At 60.2% G+C, this 15,468-nt stretch overlaps 1 protein-coding gene across 1 annotated transcript in view; it reads left to right on the top strand.

The window, feature by feature from the left end:
* LOC122392651 overlaps nt 1-15,468 on the top strand; it is a 43,561-nt gene that overhangs the window by 10,170 nt on the left and 17,923 nt on the right. The window contains exons 2-7 of the mRNA XM_043387743.1: nt 1,305-2,316; nt 7,272-7,438; nt 8,172-8,265; nt 8,572-8,695; nt 10,569-10,697; nt 11,378-11,494. Coding sequence (XP_043243678.1) covers nt 1,520-2,316; nt 7,272-7,438; nt 8,172-8,265; nt 8,572-8,695; nt 10,569-10,697; nt 11,378-11,494 — 1,428 coding nt within the window. The 5' untranslated portion in view covers nt 1,305-1,519. The remainder of the gene's footprint in view (nt 1-1,304; nt 2,317-7,271; nt 7,439-8,171; nt 8,266-8,571; nt 8,696-10,568; nt 10,698-11,377; nt 11,495-15,468) is intronic.

Raw genomic sequence — 15,468 nt, 5'->3', positions numbered from 1 at the left:
TGTTATGGGCAGCACCGCTCATACGCTCCCTCAAGGACATCCCAGAATGGTCGCCATTTATGTACGCGGACGGCACGGCAGCACTGTGCTCAGGCGCTGACATCCAGACGGCCAGGCAGCGCGCCCAGCTGGCAGCCGAATCACTCGTCAAGTGGGCAAGATCGTCGAAGATGTTGGTCGCCGGCCAAAAGACGCAGGTGATGGTCCTCTCGCAGTGGGCCAGGGACGCAGTGGACCTCTCCATCAGGTGGCCGGAGTGACAGTGAAGGCGCGAGACACCCTCAACCTGCTCGGTGTGACGCTAGACCGCCTCCTATACTTTGGTCACCACTGCAAGAAACTGAAACAACGTACCCGGCCGAGGCTCGCCCACCTGCGGCGCCGGACAGGACGGGACTGAGGTCTGGAGGAGAAGCAGCTCCGCACGGTGGCCAACGGCTACGTACGAGGAGCGTTAGAGCACGCGGCGGAAGCTTGGCTCCCTTCAACCCCACCGTCCCACGTCGAGGTGTTGGAACGCGAGATGAGGGTTGCGGCTCGGATTATCACGGGCTGCGTCGCGTCGAACGCGACACATGCGCTGATGGCGGAAGCGAGCCTCGCCCGGGTGGCTTCAAGAAGGACCACGCTAGCTGCTCGACTGCTGGCGAAGGCGCGAGCCCTCCCTGAAGAGGACCCCCTCCGACTAGTTGCGGACAGCACGGCAGTGAAGCGGCTGCATCGGTCATCGGTGACATTCTGGAGAGAAGTGGGACAGGTGGCGTGGACGGAGGCTGGAGTGGAGGCGAGGATGGAGCCCATCCTTCAGCCCCGTACCCCACCGTGGCTGCGACCCGCGCCGGTCACCTTTGACCTGGAGGCCGGGACGCGCCTTCCACCTGGATCGCCCGCAGAACGCCGGAGACAAGAGGCTGCCCTCTATCTGGCCTCCCTTCCCCAGTGCACCACCTGAGTGTGGACGGATGGTTCAGCGGAGGGAGGGCTTCAGGGACGGCGGCGCCGGAGCACTCATCGTGTGGCTGGATGACACATCGGGAGATCTCCGTGCCCCGGCCGGCAGTTTGTGTAGCAGCTACCGGGCCGAGATGGTAGCCCTCCGCAGTCCGCACGGCCCTGAGACACCTTCTGGAGCACCCGGCTCACGAAGATGTCGCCATCATATGTACAGACTCCCAAGCTGCCCCGGCGGTCCTCAAAAGCGGTCCATCAGAACAATCGATTGTTGTTTAAAGTGACCTTTGGCGACCTGACATTGTTTTTGACATTGACCTTGACTAGTGTGTGACTCGGCTGTGCTGTTTCAGAATGGCCGCGGACGCCGAGTTTGACCTGGAGGAGATGGAGCAGGCCGACAGGGAGGAGCTCGAGGCCATGCTCTACGCCCAGATCCACTACGCCGCGCCGGACGCCGCCACTGGGGCGGTGGAGGCTCTGCCTGCCCCGTCACAGCGCGTGCCTGAGGAGCCCGGGCCGTCCAAAACGTCCGGCCCTGGCGCAGCGGCTCCGGCTGCCCTCGCCAATGGACTGGGTCACGCCGACCCGCCGGGGGAGGGGAGAGCAGAGGGGACGGCACCCGGTGCCGCCCCGGCGGCAGGGACTCCCGCGCCTGTCGTCAGGGGCCAATCGCCAGGGACCGCCGAGACACCCGGGACTGGCGGCGTGGGGCGGCGCCCTGCGGGCCACAGTCCGGCTGGTGCTGCCATCACCAGTCGCCCGGCGGACGGCCCGGCGCAGCCGACTGGTGCCGCTGACCGGGCGTCTGAGACCGCCGACCCGCGCCCGGCCGCGGCCGCGGGGGCGCCGGGCCGGGCCTCCGTCACTCTCGGGGACTCGGTGCAGCTGGCCCACCCGCCAGCCAGCCGGCCGGCCAAGCGGCCGCGTCTCTCGTCCTCCTCCAGTGATGACGCAGAGACGAAGACGGCGGCGCTGGCAGCCAGCGAGCGGCGGCGGCAGGCGCGGCCCGGCCCGGCCCGGCCGCTGGTCACCGTGCACGGCTCCTCCTCGGACTCGGAGTTGTCCGCGGACGACGGCGTGCGGGAGGTGTCGGCGCGCCCAGGCGCCCGCCCTGGTCACCCTGGACGGCTCGACGTCCTCCTCGGAGCCGGAGGTGGTCCCGCCGGCCGGCGACTCGCGGCCCAGACCGCGCACCAGCTCCGACCTCAGCTCGTCGGCAGAGGACAGCGACGGCGCCGCCGGCCTGCCGCTGGACTGCAATATCCAGATGAACGTGCGGGGCGCCGCTGTGGAGCAGCGTCCGGGGCGGCGGCCGGAGCAGGTGGCCGCTCAGGAACCGGCTCTGCCCGAGCCTGCCTACCGGTCAGTTTCTGTGTGTCTGTGTGTGGGGGGGGAGGGGGAGAGGGATTATGGGTGACCGGGCCGCTCTGTGTGTACGGAAACCGACCGTCCTGCAGCCCTTCAGGGCGCCACTGAACAATATGTGTCCAGTGTCTCGCTGACTGCGGTGTATGCACCCTGTCCAGTGTGTCGCTGACTGTGCGGTGTGTCTCTCAGGCGCGACCTGTCCAGTGTGTCGCTGACTGTGCGGTGTGCGCCCTGTCCAGTGTGTCACTGACTCTGCGGTGTGTTTCTCAGTCGTGCCCTGTCCAGTGTGTCGCTGACTGTGCTGTGTGTTTCTCAGGCGCGTCCTGTCCAGTGTGTCGCTGACTGTGCGGTGTGTGCACCCTGTCCAGTGTATCGCTGACTGTGCGTTGTGTGGCCCTGTCCAGTGTGTCGCTGACAGTGCGATGTGTGGCCCTGTCCAGTGTGTTGCTGACTGTGCGGTGTTCCTCAGGCGCGTCCTGTCCAGTGTGTCGCTGGCTGTGCGATGTGTGGCCCTGTCCAGTGTGTCGCTGACTGTGCGGTGTGTGGCCCTGTCCATTGTGTCGCTGACTGTGCGGTGTGTTTCTCAGGCGCGCCCTGTCCAGTGTGTCGCTGACTGTGCGGTGTGTGCACCCTGTCCAGTGTGTCGCTGACTTTGCGGTGTGTGGCCCTGTCCAGTGTGTGGGTGACTGTGCGGTGTGTTTCTCAGGCGCACCCTGTCCAGTGTGTCGCTGACTGTGCGGTGTGTTTCTCAGGCGCGCCCTGTCCAGTGTGTCACTGACTGTGCGGTGTGTTTCTCAGGCGCGCCCTGTCCAGTGTGTCGCTGACTGTGCGGTGTGTTTCTCAGGCGCGCCCTGTCCAGTGTGTCGCTGACTGTGCGGTGTGCGCCCTGTCCAGTGTGTCACTGACTGTGCGGTGTGTTTCTCAGTCGTGCCCTGTCCAGTGTGTCGCTGACTTTGCTGTGTGTTTCTCAGGCGCGCCCTGTCCAGTGTGTCGCTGACTGTGCGGTGTGCGCCCTGTCCAGTGTGTCACTGACTGTGCGGTGTGTTTCTCAGTCGTGCCCTGTCCAGTGTGTCGCTGACTGTGCGGTGTGTTTCTCAGGCGCGCCCTGTCCAGTGTGTCGCTGACTGTGCGGTGTGTTTCTCAGGCGCGTCCTGTCCAGTGTGTCGCTGACTGTGCGGTGTGTGGCCCTGTCCAGTGTCTCGCTGACTGTGCGGTGTGTTTCTCAGGCGCACCCTGTCCAGTGTGTGGCTGACTGTGCGGTGTGTTTCTCATGTGCGTCCTGTCCAGTGTCTCGTTGACTGTGCGGTGTGTCTCTCAGGCGCGCCCTGTCCAGTGTGTCGCTGACTGTGCGGTGTGTGCGCCCTGTCCAGTGTGTCGCTGACTGTGCGGTGTGTTTCTCAGGCGCGCCCTGTCCAGTGTGTCGCTGACTGTGCGGTGTGTGGCCCTGTCCAGTGTGTCACTGACTGTGCGGTGTGTTTCTCAGGCGCGCCCTGTCCAGTGTGTCGCTGACTGTGCGGTGTGTTTCTCAGGCGCGCCCTGTCCAGTGTGTCGCTGACTGTGCGGTGTGTGCACCCTGTCCAGTGTGTCGCTGACTTTGCGGTGTGTGGCCCTGTCCAGTGTCTCACTGACTGTGCGGTGTGTTACTCAGGCGCGCCCTGTCCAGTGTGTGGCTGACTGTGCGGTGTGTGGCCCTGTCCAGTGTGTCGCTGACTGTGCGGTGTGTGGCCCTGTTCAGTGTGTCGCTGACTGTGCGGTGTGTTTCTCAGTCGTGCCCTGTCCAGTGTCTCGCTGACTGTGCGGTGTGTTTCTCAGGCGCGCCCTGTCCAGTGTGTCGCTGACTGTGCGGTGTGTTTCTCAGGCGCGCCCTGTCCAGTGTGTCGCTGACTGTGCGGTGTGTGGCCCTGTTCAGTGTGTCGCTGACTGTGCGGTGTGTTTCTCAGGCGCGCCCTGTCCAGTGTATCGCTGACTGTGCGGTGTGTTTCTCAGGCGCGCCCTGTCCAGTTTGTCGCTGACTGTGCGGTGTGTGCGCCCTGTCCAGTGTGTCGCTGACTTTGCGGTGTGTTTCTCAGGCGCGCCCTGTCCAGTGTGTCGCTGACTGTGCGGTGTGTTTCTCAGGCGCGCCCTGTCCAGTGTGTCGCTGACTGTGCGGTGTGTGGCCCTGTTCAGTGTGTCGCTGACTGTGCGGTGTTTCTCAGGCGCGCCCTGTCCAGTGTGTCGCTGTCTGTGCGGTGTGTTTCTCAGTCGTGCCCTGTCCAGTGTGTCGCTGACTGTGCGGTGTGTGGCCCTGTCCAGTGTGTCGCTGGCTGTGCGATGTGTGGCCCTGTCCAGTGTGTCGCTGACTGTGCGGTGTGTGGCCCTGTCCAGTGTGTCGCTGACTGTGCGGTGTGTTTCTCAGGCGCGCCCTGTCCAGTGTGTCGCTGACTGTGCGGTGTGTGGCCCTGTCCAGTGTGTCGCTGACTGTGCGGTGTTTCTCAGGCGCGCCCTGTCCAGTGTGTCGCTGACTGTGCGGTGTGTTTCTCAGGCGCGCCCTGTCCAGTGTGTCGCTGACTGTGCGGTGTGTGGCCCTGTTCAGTGTGTCGCTGACTGTGCGGTGTGTTTCTCAGGCGCGCCCTGTCCAGTGTGTCGCTGACTGTGCGGTGTGTTTCTCAGGCGCGCCCTGTCCAGTGTGTCGCTGACTGTGCGGTGTGTGGCCCTGTCCATTGTGTCGCTGACTGTGCGGTGTGTTTCTCAGGCGCGCCCTGTCCAGTGTGTCGCTGACTGTGCGGTGTGTGGCCCTGTCCAGTGTGTCGCTGACTGTGCGGTGTGTTTCTCAGGTGCGCCCTGTCCAGTGTGTCGCTGACTGTGCGGTGTGTTTCTCAGGCGCGCCCTGTCCAGTGTGTGGCTGACTGTGCGGTGTGTTTCTCAGGCGCGCCCTGTCCAGTGTGTCGCTGACTGTGCGGTGTGTGGCCCTGTCCAGTGTGTGGCTGACTGTGCGGTGTGTTTCTCAGGCGCGCCCTGTCCAGTTTGTCGCTGACTGTGCGGTGTGTGCGCCCTGTCCAGTGTGTCACTGACTGTGCGGTGTGTGCGCCCTGTCCAGTGTGTCGCTGACTGTGCGGTGTGTGGCCCTGTCCAGTGTGTGGCTGACTGTGCGGTGTGTGGCCCTGTCCAGTGTGTGGCTGACTGTGCGGTGTGTTTCTCAGTCGTGCCCTGTCCAGTGTCTCGCTGACTGTGCGGTGTGTTTTTCAGGCGCGCCCTGTCCAGTGTGTCGCTGACTGTGCGGTGTGTTTCTCAGTCGTGCCCTGTCCAGTGTGTCGCTGACTGTGCGGTGTGTGGCCCTGTCCAGTGTGTCGCTGACTGTGCGGTGTGTTTCTCAGGCGCGCCCTGTCCAGTGTGTCGCTGACTGTGCGGTGTGTGGCCCTGTCCAGTGTGTGGCTAACTGTGCGGTGTGTTTCTCAGGCGCGCCCTGTCCAGTGTGTCGCTGACTGTGCGGTGTGTGGCCCTGTCCAGTGTGTGGCTGACTGTGCTGTGTGTTTCTCAGGCGCACCCTGTCCAGTGTGTGGCTGACTGTGCGGTGTGTTTCTCAGTCGTGCCCTTTCCAGTGTCTCGTTGACTGTGCGGTGTGTTTCTCAGGCGCGCCCTGTCCAGTGTGTCGCTGACTGTGCGGTGTGTGGCCCTGTCCAGTGTGTGGCTGACTGTGCGGTGTGTGGCCCTGTCCAGTGTGTGGCTGACTGTGCGGTGTGTGGCCCTGTCCAGTGTGTGGCTGACTGTGCGGTGTGTGGCCCTGTCCAGTGTGTGGCTGACTGTGCGGTGTGTGGCCCTGTCCAGTGTGTGGCTGACTGTGCGGTGTGTTTCTCAGGCGCGCCCTGTCCAGTGTGTCGCTGACTGTGCGGTGTGTGGCCCTGTCCAGTGTGTGGCTGACTGTGCTGTGTGTTTCTCAGGCGCACCCTGTCCAGTGTCTCGCTGACTGTGCGGTGTGTTTCTCAGTCGTGCCCTGTCCAGTGTCTCGTTGACTGTGCGGTGTGTTTCTCAGTCGCACCCTATCCAGTGTCCAGTGTGTCGCTGACTGTGCGGTGTGTTTCTCAGTCGTGCCCTGTCCAGTGTCTCGCTGACTGTGCGATGTGTTTCTCAGGCGCGCCCTGTCCAGTGTGTCGCTGACTGTGCGGTGTGTTTCTCAGTCGTGCCCTGTCCAGTGTGTCGCTGACTGTGCGGTGTGTGGCCCTGTCCAGTGTGTGGCTGACTGTGCTGTGTGTTTCTCAGGCGCACCCTGTCCAGTGTGTCGCTGACTGTGCGGTGTGTTTCTCAGTCGTGCCCTGTCCAGTGTCTCGTTGACTGTGCGGTGTGTTTCTCAGGCGCGCCCTGTCCAGTGTGTCGCTGACTGTGCGTTGTGTTTCTCAGTCGTGCCCTGTCCAGTGTCTCGCTGACAGTGCGATGTGTCTCTCAGGCGCGCCCTGTCCAGTGTGTCGCTGACTGTGCGGTGTGTTTCTCAGTCGTGCCCTGTCCAGTGTCTCGTTGACTGTGCGGTGTGTTTCTCAGTCGCACCCTATGCAGTGTCCAGTGTGTCGCTGACTGTGCGGTGTGTTTCTCAGTCGTGCCCTGTCCAGTGTCTCGTTGACTGTGCGGTGTGTTTCTCAGGCGCGCCCTGTCCAGTGTGTCGCTGACTGTGCGGTGTGTGGCCCTGTCCAGTGTGTGGCTGACTGTGCGGTGTGTTTCTCAGGCGCGCCCTGTTCAGTGTGTCGCTGACTGTGCGGTGTGTTTCTCAGTCGTGCCCTGTCCAGTGTCTCGCTGACTGTGCGGTGTGTTTTTCAGGCGCGCCCTGTCCAGTGTGTCGCTGACTGTGCGGTGTGTGGCCCTGTCCAGTGTGTGGCTGACTGTGCGGTGTGTGGCCCTGTCCAGTGTGTGGCTGACTGTGCGGTGTGTTTCTCAGGCGCACCCTGTCCAGTGTGTCGCTGACTGTGCGGTGTGTTTCTCAGGCGCGCCCTGTCCAGTGTGTCGCTGGCCGAGTCGGAGCGGCGTCTGCTGGAGCCTCTCTGCCGCGCCCCGGTCTGCCACAAATGGAGCGCCCGCCAGAGGGAGGGTTACGCCACCCCGCGGCACTACGGGCCGTCGGAGGTCCACGGCCTGCAGGAGACCATGTCGGGTGAGTCACTACACACTACACACTATAGCTGACACTACGGGCCCTGGGGCGGCCGTGGCAGGTCCGATAAAACGAAACGCCCGTAACTGAACTGTTGTCTGTTCTTCAGAGCCCAAGCCACATTCAGATCCTGTCTGGTGGGCTGAGTGGTCTGCTATCCGGGTCCTGTGTGATCAATTGACTCATGGTTCCCTCTCTGACTTTCTGTATTTTCCCTTGTCCGGCTCTCTGACTGGTTCTTTATGTGTGGTTTCCTGTATGGTCGACGGTCTGGTTCTCTGTCTGATTTTCTATCTGGTTCCCAGTCCGGAGTCGGGTCAGCTGTCTGGTTGTCCGCCTGGTTCAATCTTTCCCTGTCCGGTCTGCTGTCGTTTTCCATGACCGGTCGGCTGACTGGCTCGCTGTCTGGCTCGCTGTCTGGTTCCCTGATTGACTCCTTTTCTGCTCGGCGTTCTATCAAGTGGTGCGTGTCTCCCCGGTCCTCGGGTGGGACGCTCTGTAAAGTGGTCTCCCTCCTCTCTCCCAGACCGCGGGTGGGACGCTGTGTTGTTCACTGGTCCCTGTCTCTCTCCCAGACCGCGGGTGGGACGCTGTGTTGTTCACTGGTCCCTGTCTCTCCCTCAGACCGCGGGTGGGACGCTGTGTTCAGTGTGTGTGTGTGTGTGTGTCTCTGTCTCTCCCCCGGTACGCGGGTAGGACGCTATGTACACTGGTCCCTGTCTCTCTCCCTCAGACCGCGGGTGGGATGTTCCTGTTGAATACCGCCAGAGGCCGGCGGCCGCCCGGCCGGCCGCCGCTCGCTACTACAGTAATCTGGCCAAGAACAGGTATGTCCTGCCGACTGCAGGCCTGGTAACCAGCGCTGGTGCTTCAAAGCTGCAATGATTTCACTGTTCAGCTGCCCGGCATATTGATATTCTAAAATAGTGTTAAAGTTTGATTTTCCGCTTACTTAACCTCAATCATTATTTTGAATGTTGAGTACAAATGCAATCTAACAATAAATCTTCATATATTTATAAATCTTCGTAAATTTTAATGACGTCACTCTCCACTTTGCAGTTTTGCCGAAGCGTTTTCCCTCCCACGCGGCTCTGCCAAACCGAAGCTGAGGTTCCCGTTTCTGTCGACAGGTGTCGCCGCTGTGACGAGGTCGGTCACGTGATGGCCGCCTGCCCGCGGCCGCCGACGTGTTACCTGTGCGGCGGCAGCGGTCACTCGGCCGAGGGTCGCTGCCCCAACCTGTTCTGCTACATGGTGAGCGCTGGCTGACGGGCCGCGGCACAGTGTGCGCGTGACGTCGGCGGTGCAGTGTCCCAAAATTACAATTTGGCTTGGGTGTCGGAGTGGAAAATTCGAGGCCGAAAAGGCCAATGAGAGTGGAAAATGGGCATCAAAATGTGGGATTATGAGTTTGAAAGGTGAGGAAAAACTCGACGATTTCAGTGTGGCTTCAGTGTTACGGCACTGGTCTTGGTGTTATTTTACTCATTTATGCGAAAGGACCTTTTGAGAGTGGGAAAATCACTTCGAAACTCATATATGAGAGTGGAAAATTATTCGTCATTGGGTGTCGTTTCCCACTCAAATCAGCATATTTTGGGACATTGCGGCGGTGCGTCCCAGATCCGCTCTGGGGGAGGCGGGAGGTGCCGCCGTGGAGGAGTTGTACCGCCGTGGAGGACTTGTACCGCCGTGGAGAACTTGTACCGCCGTGGAGGACTTGTAGTGCCGTGGTGGACTTGTACCGCCGTGGAGGACTTGTACTGCCGCGGTGCTCCTCTGAGCTCCGCTGCGCAGTGCACATCGCCAGTGTCTCCACTCCACGCCCCCTGGCTGTGCCGGGTGGTGCGTATGTTACATCCTCGGGGCCGTGCCGGGTGTTACCTCTCTGTCTTTCTGTCCCAGTACGGTCCGCTGTCTGTCCCCAGTACGGTCCGCTGTCTGTCCCAGTACGGTCCGCTGTCTGTCCCAGTACGGTCCGCTGTCTGTCCCCAGTACGGTCCGCTGTCTGTCCCAGTACGGTCCGCTGTCTGTCCCAGTACGGTGCGCTGACTGTCCCAGTACGGTCCGCTGACTGTCCCAGTACGGTCCGCTGTCTGTCCCAGTACGGTCCGCTTTCTGTCCCAGTACGGTCCGCTGACTGTCCCAGTACGGTCCGCTGTCTGTCCCAGTACGGTCCGCTGTCTGTCCCAGTACGGTCCGCTGTCTGTCCCAGTACGGTCCGCTGTCTGTCCCAGTACGGTCCGCTGACTGTCCCAGTACGGTCCGCTGTCTGTCCCAGTACGGTCCGCTGTCTGTCCCAGTACGGTCCGCTGTCTGTCCCAGTACGGTCCGCTGTCTCTCCCAGTACGGTCCGCTGTCTGTCCCAGTACGGTCCGCTGTCTGCCCCAGTACGGTCCTGTCTGTCCCAGTACGGTCCGCTGTCTGTCCCAGTACGGTCCGCTGTCTGTCCCAGTACGGTCCGCTGTCTGTCCCAGTCTGTCCCAGTACGGTCCGCTGTCTGTCCCAGTACGGTCCGCTGTCTGTCCCAGTACGGTCCGCTGTCTGTCCCAGTACGGTCCGCTGTCTGTCCCAGTACGGTCCGCTGTCTGTCCCAGTCTGTCCCAGTACGGTCCGCTGTCTGTCCCAGTACGGTCCGCTGTCTGTCCCAGTACGGTCCGCTGTCTGTCCCAGTACGGTCCCCAATGGTCCTCTGTATGGCCATTTGTGGTTCTCTGTATGGTCCTGTATTTTCCTTTATGGTCCTCAATCGATCTTGGTTGGTCGGTACTGCCCTCTACGTTGCCATCGATGAAAGAATCCATGGCCTCCAAAGGTGTTCCTTCCAAGGATATTCAGGTACTATTCTCCCATCCATGGTGTAGCCCTCTTTGATACTTTGTGGGGTCCACAATCACACATAGGTTGTGCGGTCCTCGGTATTGTCCCCGGTATGGTGCTGTTTGGTCCTGTATGGTCCCCGTAAGGTCTGTATGGTGCTTGGTGCGGTCCATATATGGTCCGTACAGTGCTCTGTGCGGCCCGTGCTCTGCGCCCTCTGTGACTGCCCTCTGACCGCCCTCTGAACCGCCCTGTGACCACCCCTGTAACCGCCCTCTGTGACCGCCCTGTGTCTGTCTGTGGGCAGTGCGGCCGGCCGGACCACCCGTCCAGCCGCTGCGCCCGCCGGGTGCGTCCAGTGTTCTGCGCCCTCTGCCAGGCGTCCGGACACACCTCAGACGAGTGCACCGATCGCTGGCGGCGGCTCCACGCCACGGTCAGTGGGCGACGACGGCCCGCCACGGGCGCGCGGGGAGGGGATAGAGGCGTGACTGCACGGGGACAGATGGACGCGTCTGTACTCGGAGGGGGGGGGGGGGGGCTTATAGAAACAATGGCACGCCTATGAGGACACATAGGTGTACAGCTCTCGTCTCACGACGTAGTGGGTATTCTTTTTTTTCGATGAAACCGAGAATAACTCGAAGACTATGCTATCGGTCACGCAGAGATCACAACACTGATACGCAAGAGGCTCCACCCCTTAGATATTAGGCTCATCGTCGTTACGATTTTCATCCAGTGTGACGGCAATGCACGAAAGTTAATATTTGCCCCCAAAACATTTGATTTTATGCTGCCACACTGGGCGCATGATTTGTTATACAATAGGCCCAATCGAAAGAGTAGATCATCGCACGTCTGCAATTTATGAGTTCCGATCGACTGATATGATACCATAGCCCTCGAGTTAATATCGGTTTTGCCGAAAAAAAGCCTGCCAGCTACTGCGCAGTGAGACGAGTGTGCTGTACCGGCAGCTGTAGGTCACGGGTCAGTACTGCGATCTACCGCCGGTCGCGGGGGCTCCGGAGGAGGGCTGTCTGCCGGTGTCTGAGTGTCTGTGACCCTGTGTCGGTGTGTGACCCGCCCCCCCCCCCCTCCCCCCCCCGTCAGACGAGGCCGGGCCCGGCGCTGCGGCCGCCGCCGGCCCTGGAGAAGAGGCCGGCGAGACGCCTCTACTGCTGGCAGTGCGGTCAGCGCGGCCACCCCGGCCACCAGTGTGGCGACGAGGTGGGTAATAGTTACCCCCACCCGGGACACCAGTGTGGGTAATGTTACCCCCACCCGGGACACCAGTGTCGCGACGAGGTGGGTAATGTTACCCCCACGCGGCCACCAGTGTGGGTAATAGTTACTCCATTTCGCCCACCGTGTGGCGACGAGGTGGGTACTAATTACCCCCACCCTGGAGTCTGGACACCAGTGTGGGGACGAGGTAGGTAATAGTTACTCCCACTCCAGACACGTCCAGTGTGGGTAACAGTTACCCCACCCCGGCCACCAGTGTGGGGACGGTTACCCGGACAGTGCATACCCACTGGCGTGGGATCTCTGACGGTCTCTGCTCTGTGTTCTGACGGTGTCTGTTCTATATTCTGACAGTGTCTGTGTTCTGACGGTCTGACGGTCTCTGCTCTGTGCTCTGACGGTGTCTGTGTTCTGGCAGTCTGCTCTGTGTTCTGACGGTGTCTGTTCCGTCAGTCTGCTCTGTGCTCTGACGGTGTCTGTTCCGTCAGTCTGTTCTGTGTTCTGACAGTCTGTTCTGTGTTCTGACAGTCTGTTCTGTGTTCTGACAGTCTGCTCTGTGCTCTGACAGTGTCAGTTCCGTCAGTCTGTTCTGTGCTCTGACGGTGTCTGTGTTCTGACAGTCTGCTCTGTGCTCTGACAGTGTCTGTTCTATATTCTGACAGTGTCTGTGTTCTGACGGTCTGACGGTCTCTGCTCTGTGCTCTGACGGTGTCTGTGTTCTGGCAGTCTGCTCTGTGCTCTGACGGTGTCTGTTCCGTCAGTCTGCTCTGTGCTCTGACGGTGTCTGTTCCGTCAGTCTGTTCTGTGTTCTGACAGTCTGTTCTGTGTTCTGACAGTCTGTTCTGTGTTCTGACAGTCTGCTCTGTGCTCTGACAGTGTCAGTTCCGTCAGTCTGTTCTGTGCTCTGACGGTGTCTGTGTTCTGACAGTCTGCTCTGTGCTCTGACAGTGTCTGTGTTCTGACAGTCTGCTCTGTGCTCTGACGGTGTCTGTTCCGTCAGTCTGCTCTGTGCTCTGACGGTGTCTGTTCCGTCAGTCTGCTCTGTGCTCTGACGGTGTCTGTTCCGTCAGTCTGCTCTGTGCTCTGACAGTGTCTGTGTTCTGACAGTCTGCTCTGTGCTCTGACGGTGTCTGTTCCGTCAGTCTGCTCTGTGCTCTGACGGTGTCTGTTCCGTCAGTCTGCTCTGTGCTCTGACAGTCTGCTCTGTGCTCTGACGGTGTCTGTTCCGTCAGTCTGTTCTGTGCTCTGACGGTGTCTGCTCTGACAGTCTGCGCTGTGCTCTGACGGTGTCTGTTCCGTCAGTCTGCTCTTGCTCTGACAGTCTGCTCTGTGTTCTGACGGTGTCTGTTCTGACAGTCTGTTCTGTGTTCTGACAGTCTGCTCTGTGCTCTGACGGTGTCTGTTCCGTCAGTCTGCTCTGTGCTCTGACGGTGTGTGTTCCGTCAGTCTGCTCTGTGCTCTGACGGTGTCTGTTCCGTCAGTCTGCTCTGTGCTCTGACGGTGTCTGTTCCGTCAGTCTGCTCTGTGCTCTGACAGTGTCTGTGTTCTGACAGTCTGCTCTGTGCTCTGACGGTGTCTGTTCCGTCAGTCTGCTCTGTGTTCTGACGGTGTCTGTTCTGACAGTCTGTTCTGTGTTCTGACAGTCTGCTCTGTGCTCTGACGGTGTCTGTTCCGTCAGTCTGCTCTGTGCTCTGACGGTGTGTGTTCCGTCAGTCTGCTCTGTGCTCTGACGGTGTCTGTTCCGTCAGTCTGCTCTGTGCTCTGACGGTGTCTGTTCCGTCAGTCTGCTCTGTGCTCTGACGGTGTGTGTTCCGTCAGTCTGCTCTGTGCTCTGACGGTGTCTGTTCCGTCAGTCTGTTCTGTGCTCTGACGGTGTGTGTTCCGTCAGTCTGCTCTGTGCTCTGACGGTGTGTGTTCCGTCAGTCTGCTCTGTGCTCTGACGGTGTCTGTTCCGTCAGTCTGCTCTGTGCTCTGACGGTGTCTGTTCCGTCAGTCTGCTCTGTGCTCTGACGGTGTCTGTTCCGTCAGTCTGCTCTGTGCTCTGACAGTGTCTGTGTTCTGACAGTCTGCTCTGTGCTCTGACGGTGTCTGTTCCGTCAGTCTGCTCTGTGCTCTGACAGTCTGCTCTGTGCTCTGACGGTGTCTGTGTTCTGACAGTCTGCTCTGTGCTCTGACGGTGTCTGCTCTGACAGTCTGCGCTGTGCTCTGACGGTGTGTCTTCCGTCAGTCTGCTCTGTGCTCTGACGGTGTCTGTTCCGTCAGTCTGCTCTGTGCTCTGACGGTGTCTGTTCCGTCAGTCTGCTCTGTGCTCTGACGGTGTCTGTTCCGTCAGTCTGCTCTGTGCTCTGACAGTGTCTGTGTTCTGACAGTCTGCTCTGTGCTCTGACGGTGTCTGTTCCGTCAGTCTGCTCTTTGCTCTGACGGTGTGTGTTCCGTCAGTCTGCTCTGTGCTCTGGCGGTGTGTGTTCCGTCAGTCTGCTCTGTGCTCTGACGGTGTGTGTTCCGTCAGTCTGTTCTGTGCTCTGACGGTGTCTGTTCCGTCAGTCTGCTCTGTGTTCTGACGGTGTCTGTTCCGTCGGTCTGCTCTGTGCTCTGTCAGTCTGTTCTATGTTCTGACGGTGTCTGTTCTGTGCTCTGACGGTGTCTGTTCCGTCAGTCTGCTCTGTGCTCTGACGGTGTGTCTTCCGTCAGTCTGCTCTGTGCTCTGACGGTGTCTGTTCCGTCAATCTGCTCTGTGCTCTGACAGTCTGCTCTGTGCTCTGACGGTGTCTGTTCCGTCAGTCTGTTCTGTGCTCTGACGGTGTCTGCTCTGACAGTCTGCGCTGTGCTCTGACGGTGTGTCTTCCGTCAGTCTGCTCTGTGCTCTGACGGTGTCTGTTCCGTCAGTCTGCTCTGTGCTCTGACGGTGTCTGTTCCGTCAGTCTGCTCTGTGCTCTGACGGTGTCTGTTCCGTCAGTCTGCTCTGTGCTCTGACAGTGTCTGTGTTCTGACAGTCTGCTCTGTGCTCTGACGGTGTCTGTTCCGTCAGTCTGCTCTTTGCTCTGACGGTGTGTGTTCCGTCAGTCTGCTCTGTGCTCTGACGGTGTGTGTTCCGTCAGTCTGCTCTGTGCTCTGACGGTGTGTGTTCCGTCAGTCTGTTCTGTGCTCTGACGGTGTCTGTTCCGTCAGTCTGCTCTGTGTTCTGACGGTGTCTGTTCCGTCGGTCTGCTCTGTGCTCTGTCAGTCTGTTCTATGTTCTGACGGTGTCTGTTCTGTGCTCTGACGGTGTCTGTTCCGTCAGTCTGCTCTGTGCTCTGACGGTGTCTGTTCCGTCAGTCTGCTCTGTGCTCTGACGGTGTCTGTTCCGTCAGACTGCTCTGTGCTCTGACGGCCCTGCTCTGTGCTCTGACGGTGTCTGTTCCGTCAGTCTGTTCTGTGCTCTGACGGTGTGTGTTCCGTCAGTCTGCTCTGTGCTCTGACGGTGTGTGTTCCGTCAGTCTGCTCTGTGCTCTGACGGTGTCTGTGTTCCGTCAGTCTGCTCTGTGCTCTGACGGTGTCTGTTCCGTCAGTCTGCTCTGTGCTCTGACGGTGTCTGTTCCGTCGGTCTGCTCTGTGCTCTGACGGTGTCTGTTCCGTCAGTCTGCTCTGTGCTCTGGCGGTGTCTGTTCCGTCAGTCTGCTCTTGCTCTGACAGTCTGCTCTGTGTTCTGACGGTGTCTGTTCTGACAGTCTGTTCTGTGTTCTGACAGTCTGCTCTGTGCTCTGACGGTGTCTGTTCCGTCAGTCTGCTCTGTGCTCTGACGGTGTGTCTTCCGTCAGTCTGCTCTGTGCTCTGACGGTGTCTGTTCCGTCAGTCTGCTCTGTGCTCTGATGGTGTCTGTTCCATCAGTCTGCTCTGTGCTCTGACGGTGTCTGTTCCGTCAGTCTGCTCTGTGCTCTGACAGTGTCTGTGTTCTGACAGTCTGCTCTGTGCGCTGA

This window comes from Amphibalanus amphitrite, unplaced genomic scaffold (genome assembly GCF_019059575.1).
Source record: "Amphibalanus amphitrite isolate SeventyFive unplaced genomic scaffold, NRLGWU_Aamphi_draft 000495F_arrow, whole genome shotgun sequence".
In the NCBI taxonomy this organism is placed as follows: Eukaryota; Metazoa; Arthropoda; class Thecostraca; order Balanomorpha; family Balanidae; genus Amphibalanus; species Amphibalanus amphitrite.
The sequence above is the reverse complement of the archived record's forward strand: the minus strand, read 5'-3'. Positions and strand labels throughout refer to the sequence as shown.